At 55.5% G+C, this 25,499-nt stretch overlaps 1 protein-coding gene and 1 long non-coding RNA gene across 8 annotated transcripts in view; one reads left to right on the top strand and one right to left on the bottom strand.

Moving 5' to 3' along the window:
* Nucleotides 1-714: 714 nt before the first annotated feature.
* On the bottom strand, nt 715-1,437 carry LOC111557822. The gene is made up of 2 exons (XR_002738177.2): nt 1,099-1,437; nt 715-825 (listed from the first exon to the last, which is right to left on the bottom strand). It is a non-coding gene; the product is annotated as an uncharacterized LOC111557822 (long non-coding RNA).
* A 193-nt stretch (nt 1,438-1,630) lies between these two features.
* The window catches only part of CSNK1D (casein kinase 1 delta), a 33,002-nt gene continuing 9,133 nt past the window's right edge, over nt 1,631-25,499 (top strand). For 2 of the 7 annotated variants that reach the window (XM_023244372.2, XM_023244373.2), the window contains exons 1-8: nt 1,647-1,892; nt 8,747-8,857; nt 20,394-20,542; nt 21,039-21,267; nt 21,706-21,876; nt 22,306-22,454; nt 24,191-24,362; nt 24,885-25,024. In XM_023244372.2, coding sequence (XP_023100140.1) covers nt 1,817-1,892; nt 8,747-8,857; nt 20,394-20,542; nt 21,039-21,267; nt 21,706-21,876; nt 22,306-22,454; nt 24,191-24,362; nt 24,885-25,024 — 1,197 coding nt within the window. In that variant the 5' untranslated portion in view covers nt 1,647-1,816. Of the gene's footprint in view, nt 1,893-2,462; nt 2,669-8,746; nt 8,858-20,393; nt 20,543-21,038; nt 21,268-21,705; nt 21,877-22,305; nt 22,455-24,190; nt 24,363-24,884; nt 25,025-25,499 lie in introns of those variants that run through there. The other 5 variants (XM_023244369.2, XM_023244370.2, XM_023244371.2 and 2 more) reach the window with 5 other exon arrangements.

Raw genomic sequence — 25,499 nt, 5'->3', positions numbered from 1 at the left:
GCTGATTATCCTGACCAATTCCAAGCATAAATGGGTGTAGTGGGCAGAACCCTGGAGCCTGGGGGAGGCCCAAAGAATTGCAACTTCTTTTTGAGGGAGGACACTTAGTCCCCAGAATGAGACTGCTGGCCAGTGATCAGCCCAGGGCAGCTAAGGGAGCGGCGGTCCGTCCTTCTAGGTCCCTTTGTGTTCCCAGTTTGTACTCACGGCTTTCTCAGGAGGGGAAACAGGGCGCACCGTTCATCAGGGAATTCTGCCAACAAGGCTATTTGTACCAGTTTGGCCATGCCCCTTCCCTCCCCCCATCCCATAAGACTGAGGAACCAGGCTGACACATAGCAATGGGGCATTTCCAATTGCCCACCACTCACTAGCGGCAGGCAGATCATGATTTACCTGGTGACCTCTCCTGTCTCCAGGCACTGCTTCACAATACTCAGGAATTGACAGCAGTCTCCCAACCTGACCCCCAACTGTTTTGTGGCAGGGGCTGCACTCCTGAGACCCGGGAGCCTCTGGAGCAAGCGCGCTCGCTCAGCACTGCTTTCTTCCTCTGCCTCCTGCAGAGGCGGTCCCTGCCCCTCAACTTGTGCTGCCATCTTGCTCAGAGTAGCAGATACTTGCTAAATGTTCAAAAGTATGTATTAACATTATGTGCTATGGTTCTTCCTTTTGAGCTGGGGCAGGGCATGGGCCTCTAGAGGCAACGACCTGGAAGTCATTCTTTATTGGTTTGGGTGCCTCTCTGGAGGATTGCCTTCCCACTGATCCGAATCAAGGCTCCAGCTCTTGAAGCCCGCCATCATTCTGAAGTTTACGCTTCTTCTGAAAGGAAGAACATTCAGACCCAACACAAATTAGAGAGAAAAGTCGATTCAGTCTCCAGGAAGATGGGACTCAGAGGCAGGCCGGCGGGCCTCGCCCATTGAAACCCTGGCAGCAGGCGCCAGGCTTGGGTGCAAGCGTGGGCGGGCAGCAGCGGGCAGTGCCACATGGAGGTGCACGGTAGGACGGGGTGGGGGGGGGGAGGTTCAGGGTTGGGAGGGGGAGAGGGGAATCCTGAGCAGACTACCAGACAGTCCGAGAGGCCCTGCACACCTGTGTCCCAGCCCGTATCCTGTGCGTCCCAGCGCCTAGAGGGACGGGCTCGGCCCCTTCTTTCCCTCTCGTAAAAAGCACTGCCTCGGGCCTGTCCCAGGTCTATCGCGGGGAGCCGCTGGCTTCCGAGACACCTGCAAGGACAAACGAAGCCCCCTGCGCCAGCACGTGGAGCCTGCATGTGGGAACAGGCCGGGAGGGGTCCCCCTTGCTGCAGCGGCGAAGCAAAGAGTGTGGAGGGGACCAGCCGGGCGTCCCGGGGTCTCCAGGTATCCGGCGAGCGCAGGCCGCGGCCCCGGCCGGCTCCGCCCCCTCCTCATCGCCCGAAGCCCCGGCCCCGCCCCTCGGGCAGCGCGGTCCCGCCCCTCCGGGTTGCTAGGGGAAGTGACGTCACAGCGCGATGGCGGCGGCTCCTTCAGGCAGCTGAAGGGGGATTTAGGCCCGGAAGATCCGAGTCCATCCGCGGCGGGGAGAGGGCGAGCGGGGCCGGCGGGGGCCGGAGCAGGGGCGGCGGCGCTCGGACTGTCCCATCCGCCCCGTATTGAGGCGCTGGGAGCAGCCGGGCGGCCGGAAAGCGATGGTGAAAGCGGGGCCGTGAGGGGGGCGGAGCCGGCAGCCCGACCCGCCGTAGCGGCAGCAGCGGCGCCGCCTCCCCGAGCTCAGACCCAGGAAGCGGCCGGGAGGGCAAGAGCGAGCCGGATCCGCCGCCGTCGCCACCATGGAGCTCAGAGTCGGGAACAGGTACCGGCTGGGCCGGAAGATCGGTAGCGGCTCCTTCGGAGACATCTATCTCGGTGAGGCGCCCCTCCCCCCCCGAGCTCGGGCCGCCCCTCGACCAGCGTCCGCCCGGCCCACCCCCACCCCCACCCCGGTCCCCGGCCCCCGGCCCGGGATCCCGGACACCTCCGGATCCCGGAGCTCGCCCCGAGGACCCCAGGGCCCAGGACCGGCCCCCTCCGGCCCTCGTCCAGCTCCCGCCCCGGGGACCCCACCCCAGACCCCGCCCCGGGGACTCCCCTCTCCGGCCTGCGGCTGTGACCGGGACCCCTCTCCCCTCCCACCCATCCGGTTCGTGCCCCCGCAGCTCCCCAGGCGGGTGTGCAACGGCTGGAACTCTCGGCCTTCCGGTGGGGTCCGGCCCGTGCCCCCGGGGGCACCTGCCCAAACGTGCGCCCGGGGCCGCCGGGGAGTGGCCCTGGGCCTCGGCCCGAGACCGTGGCCGCTCTCTGCGGCCCGCCCGCCCGGTGTCGCGCCTGGGTGTCCCCCCGCAGGCAGACAAAGGCCGCCGGGCGGGTGCGCGGCCCCCTGTGTCGTGTACACGTGGGGGTGGGCACGGCGAAAGTCCAGGGCGCCGGTCCGAGGCTTCCGCGTCCCTCGGTGCCCTTTGCGACGACGCAGCCCTAGCCAACCGGCTCCTCTGGGTCTGGACCTTGGGCTACTGGGCCGCAGCACCCAGCGCGGGGTCGCCCCGGCGGGTCGGGTCCTCTGCCTGGTCCAGTGGTAGTGGAGTACATGTTGCGCATCCGCGTTCCGCCCAGGGTACCTGGACATAAACCAGAGTGGGATTCAGGTGAGTGTAGAGGAAGTCGGTGTTAAGATGCTGGCAGAATTAGAGGCAAATAAAGTAGCAGAGCTCTCTGTACTCGTGAGGTCGTCCTCTGGGCTGTTAAAAATCTCAAGATAGATTTGAAGAACATATATGGGATTAGAAAGTTCTGGATCGCTTCAGATTTACAGTGGAGGAGTACACACATACACGTGTAGAATAGAAGGTTGGCCTCAGTCTGAAAGTCGGCAATTTAAACATGACTTCCCTGCATCTCTCAGAGGAAGCGGGTGAGTGATCCCATGCCCCCTGGACGTGGCAGAGGAGCGCGTGCAGAGGGGTGTTGGTGTTGCGCAAGTTTGGGGTAAACACGTCCTGTTGTGCGGCCCCTGCCCGTGTACCTGTCAGAGGGGTCAGGCGTAGCTTCTGTCACTCACGCTTCTGGTTCTGCTCTTCAGCAGCTGGCCCCATCCCTCCCTCTTGTCACCTGGAGAGGGTGCACCCCTAGGTTGACAAGTGTCAGGAGGCCACGCGTTAGTGCGCTTCATGACTGCTTGGGGTGCCTCCCTGCCCCACGCGGTACGGATGCCTTCCCGTCTGCCCTACTGGAGAAAAGATCCTCTGGGGACATTTCTTTCCAGCGGTCAGCCGGCCGCCTTCTCGGCAGTGTTCATTTAGGGAGAATTGCTGGGTGAACGTGAGCCGTTTGCATCATTTATAGCGCAGTGAACTTTGGCCGAAGTTTTCACCTAGGATCTAGGAGCTGTACTGAAGTCGTCCATTAGCGGCCCGTACCCAGCATCGAGAAGTAGGTATTTTGAAACCGTGTGTCCTCTGGTTGAGACCTTGCTAGGCAGCTCTGTGCTTTGTGCAGCTGGGTTCAGACCGTCAGGGCTCAGTGGGGAGCCCCGCTGCTTATTGCCCGTGGCGTCCCTCTGGGCCTCACCGTGTGTGGGCCACACCAGTAGCCCTTGATGCACGGGTGAGGCTGACCCGTCCCCGAGGGGTCTGTCCTCGGTCTCCTCCGTGCGCCTTCTGAGACCGATGGACTGCGCCTCTCACACCCTTGCTCCCAGCGCCCAAATGGCCCATCCGTGAGGTACACTTAGGAGTTGTGTGCGTGGGGCTGGACACGACTGATCGTTGCCACCAGCCTCGGCTTTCGGCCCACACGGGTCAATTGAGGCTAAGCGCTCCTCCACCATGGAAAAGCGAGGTGATCTCGGTATGTGAGTGAGTGATTCGTGGCTGGAAAGGCGGGTCTGAGGAAGCCCGCCCTCTGCCGTAGTTGGGGGTCAGAGATGGCTGCTCCAAAGACCAGGGGGTGGGTTGCGCCGTCCATACGTGGTTTCTTCCTGTTGAGGTAACTGATTAGGCATGACTTAAGGAATCAGGTCTTCACGTCTCAAAAACCATTATGGCCCACGGATTCTGGTGTGATTATAATTTAAATCGTTTCTCCTGTCATTTTGCTATTGATCAGAGCACTCTTGGCTCCTCCCTGTAGGTTCCTCTTGTTGTTAGCCTGGCGTGTGGGGTCTTGGATTTCCGCCTGGGACTTTCTGTGCTTTCAGATGTTTGAAACCGTGAGGAGGGGAGGCCGGCCATCTCTGCGCCTGCTGAGGTGACGTGCTCACGCAGCACTGCGCCCTGCCAGTTCTTCGGGTCCTTCCCACGGTTGCCCCTTTAAAGAGAGGCGGTATCTCGGGGCTGTTTCTCTGACGCCCGGCCTTCAGAAACTGTATGTACTTGAGCCGCCGTGGACCTCCAAATGTGCAGCCGGATCCTCAGTCGACCTCTCCGGGCTTGCCACATCCCAGAGGCTCTTGGGAAGGGCGGGCCGGGAAGGCCTCGGAGCCTGGTGTGGCCGCCGGGCGTGAGGCGAAGCCTCCCCAGCACCGCACTTCCCTCAGCTTTAGCCTCCACACGCTTTGGTCCCTCGCTGCTGGAGGTGATGTTTCTGAGGCACTGGACACCAGAAGCCCTTTCACTTGCTGGGCATCTGCGAACAGAGGGGAACCATGTTCTTAACGTGGACCACGTGTTCTCGGGGTGACCGGCAGAGCTCGGGGACAAAGGGCGTGCGTGCAGGGACGTGCTAAAGCCAGGCTGCGTTCTGTTTGGCCAGTGTTCCACAGTGTCTGCGAGCCCCCTGTTCTGGACCGTGTTTGTCTTCGGGAGGCTGGCGGAAGGGTCCTCGGACCCCTCCCACCTCCTCCCCCTGCCATTCACGATTGGTGGAATGGAAGTTGTCTTCCTGCCTGTGTTGGCCTTTGTGTTCGACCCTGTCACTCCCATCAGTTTATCAGAGGACGGCCTCTCTTGCCTGTGTTACCTGTGTTACCCAGATGGGCTGTGCGGTCAGAATCTTCGTATACAGAAGCACCTTTCGAGAGCTAAAGCTTAATGGGCAGTCTTTGCATACGTGATTTTCATGTGTTCCCGCTCACTCCCCTTTCTCTTCAGGAGCACCGTGCAGGGATGTCTGGCACGCAGTAGGGGTTCCAGAGTGGTGGCTAGCTGGCCAGGAGGGAAGACCAGTTGTCTGCACTGGCTGAAGCTATGCTGGTCACCGGCCTGCGTTCTTTAGGGTGGTGGCTTGAACTTGGGTGTCTCTGATGAGAAGCTGCGGTGCTGCATTGGCTGCCTTGTCAACATTTGCCCTGTGAGAGTGACCTTTGCCTGGCTGCCCAGAGGCCTCTCCCTATTTCTTCTTGGATAAGACCGTCCTCAGTGGGAGTTGGGCATAAGGACAGCTGTATCAGGACAGGGTCAGGCTTGGGGTTAGGTTCGCTTAATTCATCATCTGACTTTGCTCAACTTGAGAGACGTGATTTTGTTTCTTTACGACCACCGTTAAGCCAAGTCTAAGCCTGGAGAGGGGAAGTCTTGTCCCACTGGGTGGGGCTGTTTAGCTGCAGGAGTTGAGGTTGTTTGGGAGAGGAGACTGCTTAGTGTAAACAGACACCGTGGTTTGCCTCGTGAATGTGAAACACAGTGCTCAGTGACGTCTCTTAAATTCTTGTCCCCTTTCTAGAAGTACTTCTGAAAGTTAGTTGTGCTAAAGGACCAGGTTTTGTAATTTCCAGTCCTTCGTAGACCAGTACTTTTGTGAAGTAAGATTAAAATGTTGCAGGAATGTCACTTTGCCGTGAGAGCTCCTCAGGGTTCGCTCACTGCCTTGTATTGGTCCCTCACGGACTGGTGGTAGTTTGAGGACTAGACCTGGAGCAGCACTGCCAGTTGAAGCAGGAAGTGTGCCACCAGCTGTAGGAGGTGGGACAGGACTGCAGGGCTTTGGGGCTGTGGACTGGTGGACGTTGGTTTCGCCTGTGATGTTTGTTTCCCTTGGAAGGCACAGAACTTGAAGCTGGACTGCTCAGGACTTCCCCCCAATGGGCAGAGACCTCACAGGGAGGCAGCCGAGTGTATGCTGCTCTCACATTAATTGCAGAACCCAAGCCAAGCCTTTCTTTGGGCCATCAGACTCAGGGCGACTTTCACAGTTGTGATCCTGGGGGAGGCTGGTTCTGTTGCTGCTGTGATCCTGGGGGAGGACTATGTCTGTTCACTGTGATCCTGGGGGAGTCTGGTTGTTTGCTGCTGTGATCCTGGAGGAGGCTGGCTCTATTACTGGTGTGATCCTGCAGGAAGGCTGGCACCATGTTAGGAGGATGGAATTCATACCATATTCCAGAGTTGCCTACGGCCATTTGTCTCTAAGACTGTCAGTATTGCTGCGTCGATGGCCGGACATTTGCATTATGACCCACAATAGAGCGGAGCTAGAATGTTCTCTGCCTTCTTGAAGGTGCTAGTCTGGTAGATAGCCCGTGCGGGTCCAGGCTGTCTTGTCATTGAATACCTGCCTTGTGGCAAGGGTGACAGTGCTGATGGTTGGAGGTCCAAGAGTGCTCTCGCTAAAGGCCCCACTGCTTGTGCTTTGGGGAACAGCGTTGCTGATGTAACCAGCACGCTGAGTCATCTTCTCTGTGTCTCCTGGGCTGGCGGGTTCAGCTCGGAGTCCAGGTCCTCGCAGGAACTCCAGCACATCTCCCATTTGCACGGTACATTTACGATGAAGTCATTTCTCTTGTAATTGGACAGATGGTCACAAATGTGGAAGGAAGAACGAAGTGTATTACCTGTCTTCCTTCTGAGTGCCCAAAAGAATGTCTGTGGAATAGTAAACGAAGTTCTTAAATCTACAAGGGTCACTTGCAGTGATCAGATGGTGGTTATTTCCCCGGTTTGGGATCCAGGCCCACCAGGAGCACTGCACTTCTTGCGGCCGTCTAAGCAGACCCAGGGGGGCTTTGGGGACTCTTGGGCGTTTACTGGACACATGAACAGCAGCAGGCAGCATTCCTACAGGCCAGTCATGGCTTTAGTGCTTGCCGATCTTATTCTGCCTTTGTTTAGGGATCTCAAGGTGCTTTGTAACCAGTAGTCCGTTCCTCTGTGCAGCTTTCTCATGAGACAGACTGCACATCTTCCCACTAAACTCAGATGGAGAGAGAAACAGAGTCACTTGAGGACTGGCCAGATTCCTTTGTCCACCACCACGATCTCCGTGGGAAGAAAATGTCCCGGGTCTATTGAGCTGTTGGAACCAGTGGAGATAAACATACTACTGGGAAGGATTTATACTACGGACCCCCTTATCCTCAGGGGACCCATTCCAGGACCCCCAGGGGGTGCCCGAAACGGCAGACAGTACCAAACACTACGCATTCCACGTTTTTTTTCTAGACGTATGCGCCCACGATAATGTTTATAAGTTAAGCGCGGTAAGAGACTAGGATAACAGCTAATAAGAAAATAGAGCGATTCTAGCCATATATTGTAAATAAAGTGCTGTGACTGTGGTCTCAACACAGCTTTACCGAGCTGTCTCCCCTTTCCTGTGATGCCGTGAGACAGAGAAATGCCTGCGTGAGGAGACGGAGGAGGTGGACGCTGTGGGTGTGTGACAGACAGTAGGTCAGGAGGGGGACCGTGGGTTTCCAGACCTGCGTGGAAAGGGGGCACCTATACTTAGAAGGCACCTAGGGGAGAACCGGATGTGTTCTGTTTGAGACTCTCCCTTTCTTGCCAGCTGAAGCCCCTTGAGGAAGGTTCTGCAGGTGCAGCTTGGGGCCAGAATGCTGTCATTATTCACAGTCCCTTAAGCGAAGTAGAGCAGAGAGAGAACTTTTTTTTTTTGTTTTGTTTTTGTTTTTGTTTTGTTTTATTTAAGTAATCTCTGCACTCATTGTGGCGCTGGAACTCAGCGACACCAAGAGTCACACGCTACTCCTACTGAGCCAGCCAGGCACCCCAGATAGAGAACATTTTTAGAGAAAAACTGAATTTGCCTTTAAACTCGTGGGCTGGTAATCGGGAGGTATTTGCAAATGTTTTGCCGGTTTTAGCATAAAACTAACAACAAGTATGTGACAAGTTCATGTTGCATAGGTGTAGTTTGGGCTCCGAGAACGAGTCTACTCTCTGGTATAGTGTCCATGTTCAGTGGACATCCTGTTCCCCAGGAAGGGAGAGGTTGCTGGGTTCCTTGTGGGAACCGAGCCCCTGGAAAAGCACCCGAGTGTTTGGAGGTGTGTGCGGTTCGAAGCCCGGTCTGGGTGGACTTAGCTGGGTGGGGGTTTGGTAAAAAAAAAAAAAAAAAAAAAAAAAAAAAAGGCTCACACCCACCCACTTGTCCAGGCAGCATGGAGAAACGGGGAGCACACAGTCACCCTGGAACTCCCCCATTGCCTGGCCTTGGGAATGCGAGGGCCGAGCAACAGATAGACAGGGAGGTTTGGGGCAGGAAAGATGGGAGCCCTGTGGGCAGAAGTGCACTGCCCTGTCCCCGGCTCTCCCATTGACACGGTCAGGTGGAGACGTGGAAATGAGCGATGAAACACTAAGGGAGACTTTTCTATGCCCATCGAAAACTTCTGTTTAAACAGTGAAAGTAATGATTTTCCACAGGGGTTTGTTAACCACTGACCCCGTCAGTGGTAGAAAGCAGAGCAGAGGGTCTGTAGTGTGTTGTAGCATTGCTTTAGGTGGTGGACACCAGATTATTAATGTTTGTGATTTTCTTTCTTTGCCAAGGTACGGACATTGCTGCAGGAGAAGAAGTTGCCATCAAGCTTGAATGTGTCAAAACCAAACACCCTCAGCTCCACATTGAGAGCAAAATCTACAAAATGATGCAGGGAGGAGGTATGCCCTTTACCTGTTCAAAAGAAAACCAGGGTTGTATCTGATGAGGGAGAATGCGTCGTGAATCAGAGCCTCTGGTGTATTCGGGGAAGGGAGGAGAAGGGTCATGTGGCTTCCTTCAGACTCTGGGGCCTGCAGAGGGCCTCACTCAACGTAGAGCATGATTTTGCGCTTTTCCTTAGCTTCACGTCAGCCGACAGTGTCTTCAGACTCCCGGTTCATGCGAGTTGTGATTTTTCAGACACAGATTGTTGGGTGTACTGCCTCAGTCACATGCTTTGCCCCCAGTTTTGGGGGAGTTCCTTCAAATGCTCCTGAGTGAAGTGGAGTTTGAACTCAGTGAACTCTGTGATCCCCTCCAGCTCAATTACTGTCCCAATCCTGTGAAACCTCTCAGGCCTAAGGGTGCCCGATGTCTGGTTTCCGAATCTTTTGGAATTCTCTGGACTTCAGAATAGTTTGGCTAATGGAGCAAGAGGGGATTTTACTGGGGGTCTCAGTCCCGAAGACACTGCAGCACTGGGAAGGACATAACCACGCTCCACCTCAGGGAGCCCCCCCACCCCCCACCCCCATCCCCGGCAGCAGGGCTCTGTGTGTAGAGAGTGGAGGTGCTGCGTCCTCTTCGGAAATCCTTCACAGTGGATGCCTCCATGGTATTTTCATAGTTTGGGTGTTCTTGGTGCTTTGCCAAGTGAAAACTTCAGAGTCTGAATTCGCTTTTTTGTCAGGGGAACAGTGGGGGTTGGCGATTCCACTCTGGCATGTCCCCTCCCTCCCCCGAAATCTGTGCTGCTACGAGCAACCAACGTTTCTTGCTTTACGCAGGAGCAAGTGTCTCTTTAGCAGTAACACACATGGGCCCGCAGGACCCATCGCAGATGGGGTCCTTTTTTGGGACAGAGGAGGCTGTGGGCTCTTGACTGGCCCCCGGGGGTGAAAATCGCCCTTGTTGGCCTCAGGGAGTGGTCAGCAGAGGACCCAGGATGCTCCCTGGCCATCCTCAGCAGAGGGTAGGCTCCTCAGGTATCAGGGATGGTCTGTACCATTTCGAAGGTGGTGAGAATGAGGTGACTCGGGACGTGGCCTTCATGGCTGGGGAGAGTCTGGTGCTGGAGGTTGAATAAAGCCGCCTCCCAGCTTAAAAGCCTGGTTGAATGTTAAGGAGCAGTATCTCTGTGAGCTGGAGGGCCAGAGGGCAGCAGGGAAGAAATCAGTTGGCTGACGCTCCAGATAAGAGTCGGTTAAGGGGCTGAGACTATAAACAGAGAAGAGCTCATTCTGTTCAGCATGGGGCTTCTCCATCCCCGCACCGTGGCCTCTGTCGTGGGACTAGGTGCCCAGGCTACAGCGCTGCAGCTCATTTTGAAACCTGGACTTTAAGATTTGAAGGACCACTTGCTTTCTTAGTGTCCCTGTCCACCTTCTCTCGGGTCCTAGAAATCTGGGACCTTCTCCCCATCTGGCCATCCCCCACACGTAGATGAGTTTTACTCCTTTTTTTTTTGTTGTTAATTTATTTTGAGTGTGTGAGAGCACGAATGGGGGAGGGGCAGAGAGATTGAGAGAGAGAGAGAGAGACAGAGACAATCAAGTAGGCTCCGCGATGTCAGCCAGAGCCCGATGCAGGGCTCAGTCTCACCAACCAAGAGATCATGACCTTAAGCTGGTATCGAAAGTCGGATGCTTAATGGATTGAGCCACCAGGCTCCCCTACTCCTTTTTCAAATGTGCACTTGGTAGATATTATCAAGGTGTTTAAAAGACAAAACAAAGTGTAAAATGTCAGTTTTGGAAAACAGCTGATGTCCCGGAAGGCAGAGTGCATGGTGCCGGTGGTGTTCTGTGCCTCTCTCCTAAACAGGACGAAGCTAGGGCCGCAGAGAGAAGATGCAGGAATCCGCTTTGCTGCCAGTTAGCCTTCTGCGTCACCCCTCATGTGAGCGCACATCGCTTTGTCGTGGTGGAGGGACAGCAAGCATCTGTGATTATGGCTCTTCTTACCTGCTTTGAACACTGCATTCTGGGCGTATTCGCACGTGGTCGATACTGACGGCATCATAGGAGGAAGCTCGAAGCTACGCGGCTGTCTTGCACTCTCCAGCTTGCTGTACAGGGTCGTCTGGACCCTGCCCGGACCTTGGTGGTGGTGGTGTGCCTGGCTAGGGAGAGCTTAGGGACGGCTGCTTTCAGGCCGGCAGGCTGCCTGGGGGCGGAGTCGGCCTCACTTCCAGACGCTGGCGCGTTTGCCGCCACGACAGTCCTGTATGGTGGGTGTCACCAGCCTCGTGTCACGAATGAAGAAACATAGACCACTGCGGAACTTTCCAGAGGATAGAGATTTGAACCTGAGCGTTGTCGCACCCAGGCCACTGCCGCACAGCAGCTCTGCCTCTGGGGAGGTGTGCGCGGTCCTCCCTGGCAGTCAGCGGTCCGAGTGCGCCCCAGAGGCTTCCGCCTTCCCCACACCTGATCGCGGTGATGGATTAAAAAGTTGCGGTGGCAGAAATCTTGATTAGTTGTGTTGGCGAATGACTTGGGTAGACACCAGGTTCTTCTCAAAATGCAGCAGACTGACTGCTTGGCAGAACCTAGATATTAACTGCTCTTTCCCGTCCCGATGGCCCCCAAGTGGCTTCAGACCGCTCCCTTCTTTGGTAACCCCTCAGCAGAGAACGTTCGTTTAGTCCCCGGCTGCTTCCGGTCAAGGCTCGGGAGGGTGTGGCGTGTGGGCGCGAAGCCTGGGCCGGCGGTGAGGGTGAGCAAGTACCCCGGCGCAGGAGAGGCGTGCGGCTTCCCCAAGTTCACTTCTCTTGTCGTCTGCCCGTCCGCGTCCGGGCCAGTGCCTGTGCTTCGTTTTGGACAGTCACCATCTTTCTATTAACGAGTGTTTCACAATAGCAGAGAGCACATGGAACATGCGGGGATTGATACTAAAGTTAATGCCTGTAACTCCCACCTGCTTGAGAGGCAGCGGGGCCTCCCTGGGTACCATGTGCCCACCCCCGGTGCACTTGGAGGGGAGGCCGCGGCCCAAGCTTCTCCCCCAACATCCCTGCCTAGTTTGTTTCTAAATCTGTGTTTCTTTCACCCCACGAGAAATTTGTTTTTAAAAATCTAATAACCTTGTCTAGAAATGTGTGGCAGTTTTGTTTACGGTTGTGTTGGGCTTGAGTTGCAAAAAACTTCGTGAAAATTTGTATTGGCATTAATGTTGAACACTGGAACTTCTCGCAGGTAGAAACAGAAGGCATTTACCTGTCCCTGTCCCCTCACTTTTCCCCCCAAGCGTATGTTCTGGTAGCTTTGGACCCCATCGAGCGTTGAAGACCACACATAGCTACACCAGGCGGCCCGTTTCCCATCCAGATGGCACAGGGGTGGGGGCAGCATGTTCTGGCTCTGCTGTTCTAGCCCCGCCGGCCTTGCTTGCTTCTGCGTGGGCTCCCAACAGCGGCATGCGATTTCAGATTTCTGATGTCACAGAGGAACAGTCTGTGGACACGCAGTGGGGACTGCCACGCGAATGGCCGTGTGGCTGACTGCTTCCTGGGGCCTCACCGCTCGGTTTCCAGTCTGCTCAGGACATAGCAGGCTACATTTTCGGGCCAGAGGACTCTTGAGAGCAAGGGTGCTCTGCTTTCCACCGCATTTTTTCTGCTCCCGGATGCTGTGGTGGCAAGACGTGCTGGTGTGAACTGCTAGTAAAGAAAAGTGCCGCCATCGGGACACCCCGTCGACGTAAACGGGCCGTGGTCCCTGACACCCGTCTTCTGACCCACGCGGTCTTTGAATGTACGCAGTCTGGTCGTCATGTGCTCTACAACTTTCCCTTGACCCCGCGTGCTCCCCAGACACCCCCGAGCCGCCACAGCCGCAGGTCGGTGAAGTCACGTCTCCGTAAGCTGCTGCTTTTCTGCTTTGGGCATCCTGCGCTTGGGGACGGTGCCTCGAGGACATTCAGTCCCTGTTTCCTGGGAATGGCATTATGCGTCGTGGAGCAGGCCTGCAGGGTGGCCCCAGGTGCCGCGTGTGCCCACGGGGATGTGCTCCTGGACGGTCGGGTGCTCAGGGCTCCCTCCCCTCCTGCCTGCCTGGTGTCTGGGCTTCTGTCGGAGCCACGTCGTCTTTGGTCTCCCCTTCCCCATTTCTCTCTGATGTGGTATGGCGTGTCCTCACTAGCACAGAAGGCAAGGGGGACATTAAAGAACAAGAATAGGAAGGGAAGAAATAAAACTTATTTGTAAAGGAAACCCAAAAAGACACATTAGAGATAGGCTGGGTAACTCGCTTGCCCTGTAGGACTTACAGTCCGTTCATTCCACCAACAGCAGTTACAAGATGTAACATTTTCCCCTACGTGCCAGTAAGTCTTTTTTTTACTCGTGTTTTTCCAGGGGAAGGGGAGGATCAGTGCCTGTGTTATGCAAAGGGGGAGGTACTGGTGTGGCAAAACCTTCCGGTCCCTACCCTCTAGGGATGGGGTCACTGAACCTGGAGGCTCAGCCTCCTGCAATTCAGGAACAAGAGGAGGGAGCCTGGGAGAGGACAGGTAGGCACATGTGTCCCTCCTTCCGCAGAAAGTCAAGATTCCACAGAAAGATTTGGTTTCCTGCATTAAACACGAGTTACATTCACCCATCTCCTAAACAGTCCTGTGGCCCCTCTGACATACATGTCCTGACAGGGACACTCCTGAGGGACTTGGAAATCCAGTCGTCTTCCCTTCTTGGTCTCCCAGCCCTCCTTCCTTCCTTCCTTCCTTCCTTCCTTCCTTCCTTCCTTCCTTCCTTCCTTCCTCTCTCTCTCTCTCTCTCTCTTTCTCTCTTTCTCTCTTTCTCTCTCTCTTTTTCTTTTTTTTAATGTTTGTTTGTTTTAGAGACAGAGACAGACCATGAGTGAGGGAGGGGCAGAGAGAGAGGGAAACACAGAATCCAAAGCAAGCGGATTCAAACCCATGAACTGCCAGATCATGACCTGAGCTGAAGCTGGACCCCGACCGACTGAGCCACCCAGGTGCCCTTCCCAGCCCCACTTTCTGCATGGGAGCTCATCCCCCCTCCCCCCCCCCCCCACGTGTCTTCCATAGGGTTGGAGACTAAAGTAGGAAAGAAGGTTCAATCCATCTGAACACAGCAGTGTATTTGGCATGAATCTCGTCAAAGATCAGTCTTGACTCGGGATTGGGAACAAGGAATGGCATCTTCTGGCTTCTTCAGAGTTTTGCATAAGTCACTTAAGAGTTATGGGATCACCCCAGAAATTAAATGTGTGGGTGTTTAAGCTTTTTGGTGGGAGTGGGGTACAGAGGAAGGAATAGGGTAGGAGTTAAGTTTTCAGGACAGAAGATCTGGCCCAAAATAGGAAGTAGGGGAAGGGGACACCGAGAAAGGATGGATGGCTCAAGAACCCCCCCCCCCACCACCACTTGCACACATACTCTAAGAAGGGGTCCCTCAAGCCTGTGTTGGAGATCATTTGCCTGGTGCAGAGCCTTTTGTCAGATCATCTGGCTGTTTTTCTCTCGATACAAAAAGAGGATTGTAAACCATAAAACCCCAGAAGAATATGGAGAAAGAGCAACTTGTTATGTTTACCCAAGTCAGGCCGCCTCTTGATCACTCAGCTGGCAGCTCGTGAGTCCCACGGGCCTGGCAGACACAGCGATCTTAAGGGGGTGGCCAGGACCAGGATGACACGTGGCTCCCCCAGTGCGCTCCATCGCACGCACCACCGTGGCCCTGTCCACTGCTGCACCAGGACAGGATGCCGGCCCTGGACACCACAGTCCCTGGAAGCCGAGGCAGGAAAGCCCAGCATTATTCAAGGATAAAGATTTGGGGCCTTCATCTGGCACCCCAGGGCAGCTCAGGCTCTCTTACAACCTGTCATGACCAACTTGAATTTTTTCAAACACACATGAACTGTTGTGCTGGTAGGCCTGGCCTGAGCCAGTGAAGGATCTGGTAGGTGAAGGGAGTCGAGGTCCTATGATCGGAGGTCCTGAGTAGGAACCCTTCGTCACGGGTATAGACCAGCCTCCCCTAGCCTTGGCCTCCTCTCAGTGCCTTCTCCTGACCCCTCTGCATCGCCTTTCCTGTTCAGACTGATTGCTGATCTTCTAGGAGGAAGAGATCAAGTCACGGGGCAGCCCGGTTAAAAACTCGTCGCCCATGAAGGTGGAGGGGTTTCAAGAGGACCCTGGCAGAGGAGCCCACTCTAACTGGTAAAAGGAAGGTGGCTCCTGTGCTTTGCCAGCAGTTGTCCGTCCTGGTGGGACGGCACAGCGCATTCCTGCTGCGCGGTCCTGCGGCCGCTCCTGCCCGACACTGCTCTTTGCCCTGAGAGCCCGGCGCAGGAAGGAGGGCGTCACCTGGAAACACAAGACCGGGATGTTTGCATTAAGAGCGGAGTTAAAGTGCGCAAGACCGTCTTGTGTACGCAGCCAGGGCAGCTGAAATCCGGAGACCACGGGGCCCAGGGCACAGTTCTCTAGGAGCGTGAGAAGTGGCACGGTGCGTCCCGGACAGTGGCGTGTGTGAGCTCACACCTCTGCCCCTCCTTTCCCACAGCTCACTGAGCGGTGTTCCCTGGGCGGGTACGCCCGGTTCTCGATCCCTTCACCTGTTCATGGCATCTGGGCTGGTTCCAGGTATCGGGCATCCCAAAGATGCTGCGAACGTTTGTGTAGGTGCTCAGGTGGACAGTCACTTCTTTTCTCATGGGTGAGTGTCTAGGGGTGGAGTGGCCGAATCAGAAGGAGGCGAGAGCTTTTCCTTTTGAATAAACCTCCAGCTGCTTTCCAGTGGCTGTTCCCTTACGCTCCCGCCAGCAGTAACCAGGGCTTTATGGTTGGTGTCTTTCAGTTTGCCTGGGTCATCTGTCATCTGAGTTCCTGAATTTACTGGCATAAAGCTGTTTATGATAGTTCTCTATTAGCCTTTTCGTGTGTGCGGAGGCCTCTTGCTGATATTGGTAATTTGTGCCTTTTCTGTTTTTCCCTGAGCAGCCTGAGTAGAAGTTTATCAAAAATATTTTCAAAGAAACAGCTTTTGGTTCCAGTCGTCGCTCTCTCTGTGTTGTTTCATTGACTACTACTCGATCATTTTTTTACGTCATCTGCTTACTTTGGGGTTAATCTCCAATTCTCTGACGTCATTGATGTGTCTTTTTTTAATACAGGCGTTTAGTTGCTATAAATCTCCCCCAAGCACTACGAGAGCGCATGTCGTAAATCCTGATATGTTGGGTTTTCAGTTAGTGCAGAATGCTTTCTAATTCCTCTTCTGATTTCTCCCTTGATCCATGGGTTATTTTGAAGCATAGTATGTAGCTTCAAACTATTGGGGGTTTTCCAGAGAGCTCTTTGTTATTTCTGACTGGATTTCATGGTCTTCTGAGAGCACACTTTGTACGACTAGAATCCTTTTAACGCTAGGCCTGTTTTATGTCCAGCATTGGGTCTGTCTTGGTGACTGTCCCGTGTGCACTTGAGGACACTGTGCTCTGCTGCCCGAGGGGCTGCCGAGGACGCCGTCAAGTTGTGGGTTTGCCGATCTCCTTGCGGCTTTGCTTTGTGTGTTTTGAAGCTGTGCTGTTAGCTGCATGAACGAGTGGAGTTGTTAATGCTCTCCTGATGAGCTGACACCTTTATCCTTACGAAATGACGGGCGTATCCCTGGGAACGCTCTGCACGGCAGCCTGCTGTGTCCCATGCGGACCCAGCTCTTGTGCGCCCTTTGGTCTGAAGTTGATGTCGTGCGCTGGCCTTTCTACAGCCCGTGTGTGTGTGTGTGTGTGTGTGCGTGTGTGTGTATGTCAAGGGTGTCTGCCTGTGATGGTGTGCTTCCTTCCCTCACTGCCAGCCTGTGTGGTCCGGTCCTCCTGCGCTTACATTTGCATGTGATAAACCCTACGCTGCGTTGTTATTTTCGTTTGAACAGTCCTATCTTTTCAAGGGATTTAAGTAATTTTAAAACCTTACGTGTGAACTTACGTTGTTATTTCCAGTGCTTCTCAACCCTTTGTGCGGGCCCACACTTCCGTCTGCCTTTTGCCTGCAGGGCGGCCTTTCCGATACGTAGCAGTGCAGGTCTGCTGCTGATGGGAGTCTACACCTTTTTTATAGACCTGGAGATCTTCTCGTTACTCAGCTTTCTGAGGCTTTTTGCCTCCATGCTTGAAAGAGGCTTCCCACTGTGCTTTTCCGAGGAGCATGCAGTGATCTCGGTCTTTGTCTGGTTTATGTGACGTGGCGTTTCCCTGGCTGTTTTCGAGATGCTCTCTTTATCTAGTCGTGAGCGATTTGATTCACAGGCCTGGACGCTTGTGCGATGTTCGTTGTGGCCCCGGTGCGTGGGGCTCGCCGAGCTTAGGTTGGTGGGTTTGTTGTCTTTACCCAGCTGCTGCTTACAGCATCCTCTCTGTCCCCTCCTCCCTCTTTCCTGGGGGCTGCGTGATGCAGGTGTCTGGTGGCTCGAAGCTGTCCCGGAGCTCACTGAAACTCTTGCTGCTTTTCCAGTAGTTTTGTCCCTCAAGTCACACATCTTCTACGCTGTCTGATCTCAGACCCTGTAGTTCTCCTTTCTAAAAGTTAGAGTTGAGTCTCGTAAATCCCCCATGCCATGCCTTCGTGTAACTTTTTGACATGGAATATAGTTGGAGTTGATAACGTGTTGTCCATCTCTGCTGATTCTAACACCTGAGCCAGTTTCAGCAGACCGTTCTCAGCGCGGGTGTTCTGTGCCTCTTTGCATGCCTGGTCATCTTTGGACGCCAGATGCTGTGACTTCCGGTGGCTTGCACGCTCGGTATTAACTCTGCTGCTCAGATCCTTCCTCCACTTGGTCATAAACGGGATGAAGTCAGGTTCCTTTTGCCTGCTCAGTCTTTGCGTCTCTGCTGACACTCAGGCTGGGAGGGGGTGGCCTGTGCCCTGTCTGTCAGGCCTGGGCGTTGTTCGTTCGTTGTCTCCCGTTCAGTGTCTTAGAAACCGTTTTTCCACGTGTCCTGTGTTTTGTTAAGTCTTCTGTTTTTGCAGATATGAGGGTAAATTGGGCCCCTATTACTCCCATTTTTGCTGGATGTAGGGAAACTTCTAAGCTTTTAAAAGAAAATAATAGTATCTGTTTCTGACCCAGGGTTTCTTATACCAGAAACATTACTCATTAAGAAAAAGATTGATATATTCATCTTTGTTAAAATTCCTCATCAAAACACTCCCAAAAGAAAAAAAAATATGCCTCACGTAAAACCGGCAATGCTTTAGTATCCAGAATCTTTAAAGAACTGCTATAAAACAGGCAGAAGATTCCCTGATAGAAAAGTTGGCAAAAGACACTTGTCGACATTTCGGAGAGGAAACGTGTGGCCAGTAACCACATGGAAGAAAGATCCGGATTGAGAATTTAGCGTGACACCGTCTGTATACCCACCCGGTTGATAAAAATTGAGCGATCTGGCGGTCCTCTTCCACAGCAGGGACTCGCCCACTGCTGGTGGGTGTGTGGGGTGGGCTCTCCGGAGAGTCTCCGGAAACAATTTGACATTATCTCGTACAGTCAGATAACTTGTGCTCTGTGTTTGTAGGTACGCGCCTGGGGGATAAACTAGATGTGAACGAGAACTTCGTGTGTTAAGAATTTGCACTCGTGGGCATAAATACGGGTATACTGAGTAGCACTGTTTATAATGGAAGCAGACCCAAACAGTCCAAGTGGTGAACTGTGGTCTGTTCTGCAAAGGGAATACTGTACAACATGCGTTCTTTTTGACAAAACTATTTAATAGAACTGTGATTCATTTATATTAGCTTTTGGTGTACACCCTAGTGACTCGACAGTCCTGTGGGCCACACAGTGCTCACGACAGGTGTGGTCACATCTGTCACCATACCGTGCTCCTCCAATATTATTGACTATTTCGCGTGCTGTACTTTTCATTGCTGTGACTTTTTCTTTTTTCTTTTTTTTTTTACTTACTTATTTTATAACTGGGAGATTGTACCTCTTAATTCCCTTAACCTGTTTGTTCCACCCCCTCTGGCAACCACCACTTTATTCTCTTTATGAGTTTGTTTTTGTTTTTTATTTGCTTGTCTGTTTTGGGTTTTAGGTGATGCATATGAGTGAAATCATATGGCATTTGTCTTTCTCTGTCTTAATTCACTTAGCCTAACACTCTAGGTCCAACCATGTTGTCGCAAACGGCAAGATCTTCTTTTTTTATGGCTGAGTAATCATGCACCCTCACTTTATTAAAAGCAAGGGAATGACAGAGTTCTGGATGGTCGTTGTTCGGGGAGCACGGGAGTGAGAAGTGCACGGGAGTGTGTAATGTGCAGCACGTGAGGTTCTCAAGAATGCTCTTGGTCTGGGTAGGTGATCTGTGCTACACACATTTGCTTCGTGATGCTTTAAAAAGACTGTATTGGATTTGTTCTCATGAAACATGGAAAAATTTTGGGTAATTGATTTTAAGAATGAAAGGGGGTTGCCCCGTTTGTATCAGGACTTGCTGTAAAGCTGAACTAAAAAACATTTAGTGTCAGAAAGTGAGGCGGTGCTCAAAACACAGAGGCACAAAAGCCTCGATTGATGGGTTTGGTAGATGGTCTCAGGACTGACTCAGGCGCCTCTGGGGGCCCTGGGTAGAGCACCACGGACAGCCAAGTGAGTGACCGGGGGGTGGGGGGTGGGGGGGCTGCAGTGCAGACCAGAGTGTGACATAGGTACCTGTAGGCCCGTAATGTTCCCAAAAAATGATTGAATAAGTAAACTGGGGGAGAAGAGAGAAACCTGTGTAGAAGAACCTGAGTAATGTGTGTGGATACTCCCCCCCCCCCCACCCCGAAGAATGTGGAGCATGACCCCCCCCAACATCCGAAGTGTGGGCCATACGTAGTGATGGCCTCCCAAAGAGAACAGAACTGGGAAGGGAGAATGAGCGCATCTCAGCTAAGCGGTCAAGGTCGTGTCCGCAGTGATGGCGTCACCTTGACAGCACGGACCCCTGACATGAAGAGAAGGGCACTCTGCCTCTGCGGTCTTCCTCCCCAAGCCCATCACGCAACATCAGACACATCCCAACAGAGGGACGGCCCCAGCACCCCCAGAACTGCCGGGCCACCGGAAACCAGGGATGACGTGAGAGATGGCTGAGTCCAGAGATGCCTGGGGAGATGTGAGGAAGGGGCAGACAGGGGATGACGGGAAAACCGAGGGCACCTGAACGGTGTGGACTTTGGTTGACAGCAGCGAGCCCATAGTAGTTGGTGATTTGTGACACATGCAGCACGCTGACGGGAGGTGCTGACAGGGAGTGGGGGGGAGGGGAATGGGAACTCCGCTCTTTCTAGACGAGCCCCTCTTGTCCTCTGGCACCTTCTCTTTCTTGCGCCTGCTCACTCCGCCACCCGGGATGCTGGCCTCTCCCCGTGTCACTTCCAGCCACTGCCCGCCAGCCCTTGTCGCATGGCGTGTGTCTCATGTGGTGCGTCTGAGTGTGCGAGCACAGGCGTGTTGGGTTTCTCTTGCAGTGGGCATCCCCACCATCCGGTGGTGCGGGGCGGAGGGGGACTACAATGTCATGGTGATGGAGCTGTTGGGACCGAGCCTGGAAGACCTGTTCAACTTCTGCTCGAGGAAATTCAGCCTCAAAACTGTCCTGCTGCTTGCTGACCAGATGGTAAGAACCCCGCTTTCCAAAGTGCCGGGGAGCCCGGGTGCTCGATGCCTGCTTGGTTTGCCTCGGCAGTGTGATGGCGCATTCGGGTGCGGTTCCCTTTGTTTTACGCCTGTTGGTGGGTGGGGAGAAAGCGGGCACACGGTCACCTTTGCTGCAAGGCACTGATGGTTGGCCGGCTTTGGAGACTGCCCCACACGGTGTCGCCCATTCACGTGTGGGACTCTGCAGAGAGGCCGACTGGTGCAGACCCTCGTCTGGGAAGGGGGCGGTCCTGTCACCAGCCAGCAGTCCACCCACCACCAGAGCCAGCGAGGAAGACGGCAGGGGTCCCGAAGGTGGTCCGATCGGCGCCCTTCACTGGTTGTTGAGTTACTCTGCTCTGACCAAGGGCACGGGACGTGCAGCTAAGGGCGCAGCCCTCACTCTGCCGAGCCAGGATCCTTTTCCAAGGCTGCTGCTGGGGTTTAATGTCTCATCGTTCCTTCTCTGCTTCCAGATTAGTCGCATCGAATACATTCATTCAAAGAACTTCATCCACCGAGATGTGAAGCCAGATAACTTTCTCATGGGGCTGGGGAAGAAGGGCAACCTGGTCTACATCATTGACTTTGGGCTGGCCAAGAAGTACCGGGATGCCAGGACCCACCAGCACATCCCCTACCGCGAGAACAAAAACCTCACTGGGACGGCGCGGTACGCCTCCATCAACACGCATCTTGGAATCGGTGAGCCCGTGGGTGGTGGGCTCTTTTGTGCCCCCGGTCACTGGCCCAGGCCACCTTGGGCATGTCTGTCCCTTAGCTCAGGGAAGGGGAAGCCCCTTGGGACACCCTGGGAGTGGCCAGCATGTTTGGCATGGAGGCTGTCATCGAACCTTTGTAGCGAAGGCTGACTGTCCGGACTGTGGAGAACCTTTTGTGAGGTGTGGTGGGGGCGGGTGAGTGGCTGGGCTTTCTGACAGTAAACTTAATATTGGTATCGCCCATCCAGGGGTGCCAGTGCCCCTAAAAGCACATCAGGGGTGACTTCTGGTGAGAAAGAATCCGAGAGTATTTTCTGTAGCTTTAAAAGTACATTTCCACAGTAAGCATGCGCCTGGGGTCTTGGCTTTGCAGCTGCAGGCGCACGTGTGCTGTTCTTAACCCATTTCCCATCTTTTCCAGAACAATCTCGAAGGGATGATCTGGAGTCACTGGGCTATGTGCTCATGTACTTCAATCTGGGCTCTCTGCCCTGGCAGGGGCTGAAGGCAGCCACCAAGAGGCAGAAGTACGAACGGATCAGCGAGAAGAAGATGTCCACCCCCATCGAAGTGCTGTGTAAAAGCTACCCCTGTGCGTGTCCTCGAGTGCAGGCGCTGGGTGGGCCTGTGGTCTCAGGGTGGGGTTAGGGTGGGGGTGCTGGGAGGCCAACGAGTCCCGCGTGGTGAGGAGGGGAAGAGTCCGCGGGTGACCTGTCCTTGGGCTGGTGGCGGCTTCCTGTCCCTGGTGCTCCTCTGGTGCTCCTCTGCTTTCCGGGACCAAGGACCCAGGGAGTTCTTTGTTCCTATGGAGAAATGCCCTGGGGGGAACCAGGCTGTGCTCTGTGGTGCTGGGTTTTCTTAAACTGTTTCCTGAAGTCTCAGTTCCCTCCCTGTGTGACCAGCGTTTCGGATGACCTGTCTCGCGTGCCCGGTGTGTGGCAGGCAGTGGTGGCGAGAGCATCTGCAGCCACCAGTGCCCCGTTGGGCGCTGCTAGGTAGCACTGAGTATCTTGTTCTGCAGCTGAGTTCGCCACGTACCTGAATTTCTGCCGCTCCTTGCGTTTTGACGACAAGCCTGACTACTCCTACCTGAGGCAGCTCTTCAGGAATCTCTTCCACCGCCAGGGTTTCTCCTATGACTACGTGTTCGACTGGAACATGCTCAAATTTGTAAGTGCTCTGCCGGCTGGTTAGACAGAGGCCTCCGCCAGACGAGGTGCAGGTTTTAGAAGGCGTGTCTGCCGCCTAGGGGGAGCCGAGTGCACCTGCTAGGGTCTTGGCCCGGTGTGGGGTGCATCTAGCCAAGGCTGGGAGGTTCCAAGAAGCAAGATCCCGGTGAGGGGACAGTAAAGAAGGCACTGTGTCAGCGCTGGCCCCCCTGGAGCCAGTGGAATGTGTCTCCTGGCGCAGGTCTGCCTGGAACCCCGGCTCTTACTTGAATGACAGACCATGGGAATGTCATTTTATTATCATTCTCCTCACTAAGAGTGCCATGGCTTTGACTGCCTCTGATGTTGAGGTGTGGCTCCCGAGCGTTTGTCGTGCAGGGGGGTATGGCCAAGGCCGAGGGCTCCTGCCAGGTGACGTGACCACCTGCCCCTCCTCCCTCGGACCCAGCCGTGTGGGTGAGCGAGCTGGGTGGGTGCTCGGGAGACGTGGTGCCTGGGGTCCAAGTGCGTTGACTTCCTTTGTTCGGGGGTTGTTGAACGGATGCAGGTTTGCGCATGACTGCTGGGGGTGGGGGTGCAGAACTTGAGCTTTGGTGTTTGCCTTCTCTAAAGCAGGCTGCCTGTTACAGGAATCTAATTAATCTTGAGATACTATTGCCAGAAACTTCCAGGGTTTTTTTTGGAACTTCTTCCTCTTTTGTTACAAATTTGTTATATTTAGTTACGAGCTTAAAACAGAAATTGGAACCTTTCCAGGGTGACAAGATCTGATGGAGGAGCGGAACCTCCTCTCTAGACAGCATAAGCCAGAAAGGATTATTTTGCGGCCTCACGGGTACCCGGGTGTTCGTGCAGGGGGTCTGTGCCGTGTGTGGGGGAACCAGGTGTGCCGCAGTGGGCTGGCACGGAACGTGCCCCCACAGGTCGCCCAGAGTCTGGGCAACGTTCTGGCGGCATCCCCCTCCCAGTGGGGCCGGCCACCCTTCTCTGGGCAGGGCTGGGGTGTGGCTCATCGCAGCTCTGTGGTGCTCATGCTGGAACAGCCACGCGGCTCTGCGCCGCCACTGAGAAGCCGCCGCGGGTGGCGTGTTACTCGAGTGGGTGCGGAGGAAGACTTGTGCAGAAACCCATGGTGGCTGGATTTGGCCCGTGGGCTGCCGTTTGCAGACTGTTGCCTTACGGCACTGGTAATTAGAACGTGGTGGCGGGTGTCTTGTCCCCACTCACCCGGTTCATCGTGTAACTAGCTGTTGGTGCTGGGAGCGAGTTAAGTGGTGTCCACCACGTGGGTCCTCCTAGGACAGCTCTGGCTACCTGAGTCCTTGTCATGTGGGCACTGGCCTGACATCCGCCCTGGGGCCGGGGATCTGGGCTCTGCTCAGGCCTCCCACTGACCAGACGCCGCCACTTTCACGTGCCTCTTGGATCCTCTGGATGCCAGCACGTTGGGCCCACCGCTGTCCTGACCTCGTGTGATTTCCCGTCCCCGTGTGGATGTTCACAGGGAAGAGGCCACCCAGTTGCTATCAGTGAGGGGGGTTCAGGAGTGTTGGGGACCTCTTCTGTGCACTCATAGGGTCAAGGGGCGGGCCGCTGTCCTGGAGGGAGAGGCACCTCATCCCAGCTGGCCGCAGGTCCCAGTGCCCCTGGTGTGTTCTTGAGTCGCAAGGGGCAGCCGGGACCCTTGGGCAGTTTCCACCGAACCCTGTTCAGTCTAGTCTTCTGCTTCCTTCACAGGGAGCCAGCCGGGCAGCTGATGACGCTGAGCGGGAGCGCCGCGATCGAGAGGAGCGGCTGAGGCACCCTCGGAACCCAGCCGCCCGCGGCCTCCCCTCCACGGCCTCTGGCCGCCTGCGGGGCACCCAGGAGGTGGCTCCTCCCACCCCCCTCACCCCTACCTCACACACTGGTGAGTGGGCTTTGGCCACGTCTCCCCAGCAGGCACCGGGGCTTCCGGTGTGCACGTTGGCCACTCTGGTTGTTGGAGCTGCAGGGCCCCGCGCCGGGTGAGGCCGTGTGCGTCCCGCTTCTGGTCGACTCTGGTTCCCGAGGATGGGCAAGCCAGGGGACATGTGTTTCACTGGACTTGGAGGACCCTGCCACTGAGACATGGATGGCTCCCCTAGGAGCCTCTCTCCCCGCCCCTCTTTCCCCTCCATGAGCGGCCCCCTGAGCACGGAGGCCTCGAGCTGCCCCCTTCCGCTGCTTGTGCTCCTGGGAAAGTCCGCCCGGAGCCAGCACACTGGTGTCCCTGGGCGCTGTGCGGCCCCTGCCCACCACTGCCGACCTGGAGATCTGGTGGGGCCCCGCGGGGTACAGCGGCACCCACCTCCCCACGTGCTAGACGCCGAGGCCGCTGAGGAGAGGCCTCCTCTCGCTGATGGCAGGGCTGCCCTGAGGCCTCACCCTCGCCCCGTCTCCTCTTTTCCAGCTAACACCTCTCCTCGGCCCGTGTCTGGCATGGAAAGAGAGCGGAAAGTGAGTATGCGGCTGCACCGTGGCGCCCCCGTCAACGTCTCCTCCTCCGATCTCACGGGCCGACAAGATACCTCCCGCATGTCGACCTCACAGGTATGTACTCCGCACAGGCACGCGCTCCGGGCTCGGCGAGGTCGGGACGCTGCGGGCCAAGGGCCTCTCTGTGTCCGAGCTGGTCTTCGGGCGCCAAGAAGAGTGGGGCGAGGGTGTGGAAGGGCTTCGTTCCTTCCTGCTTCCCCTCGGCCGTCCTTTCCTAGTGTTAAGCAGGGAGGGACGCGGCGCCCCTTGCGGCTCTGCAGCCCCTTAGTTCAGAGCCTACTGCGGGCTGTGCAGAGGAAGGGCTCGTCTCCCGGCCGTGCTGGGACAGGTAGTGGGGCCTTTTCTCTTCTGTGGCCCTCCTCGCAGCCCATCCCCAAGCCAGCCCTGGAGGCTTGGCCGTCTTCCGGTGCAGACTTGAGATGCCACGCCTGCTCACACCACACGTCTGTCATGGGCGCACACGGACTTGGAGGCCCTTTGCTCACGCTTGTTGGGCAGGCGGTCCCCACAGATTGCTGGCGGCCCCTGG

The sequence above is a fragment of the Felis catus genome, chromosome E1, assembly GCF_018350175.1.
Source record: "Felis catus isolate Fca126 chromosome E1, F.catus_Fca126_mat1.0, whole genome shotgun sequence".
NCBI lineage: Eukaryota > Metazoa > Chordata > Mammalia > Carnivora > Felidae > Felis > Felis catus.
Note: the sequence above shows the minus strand (reverse complement) of the source record. Positions and strands in the feature narration are given on the sequence as shown.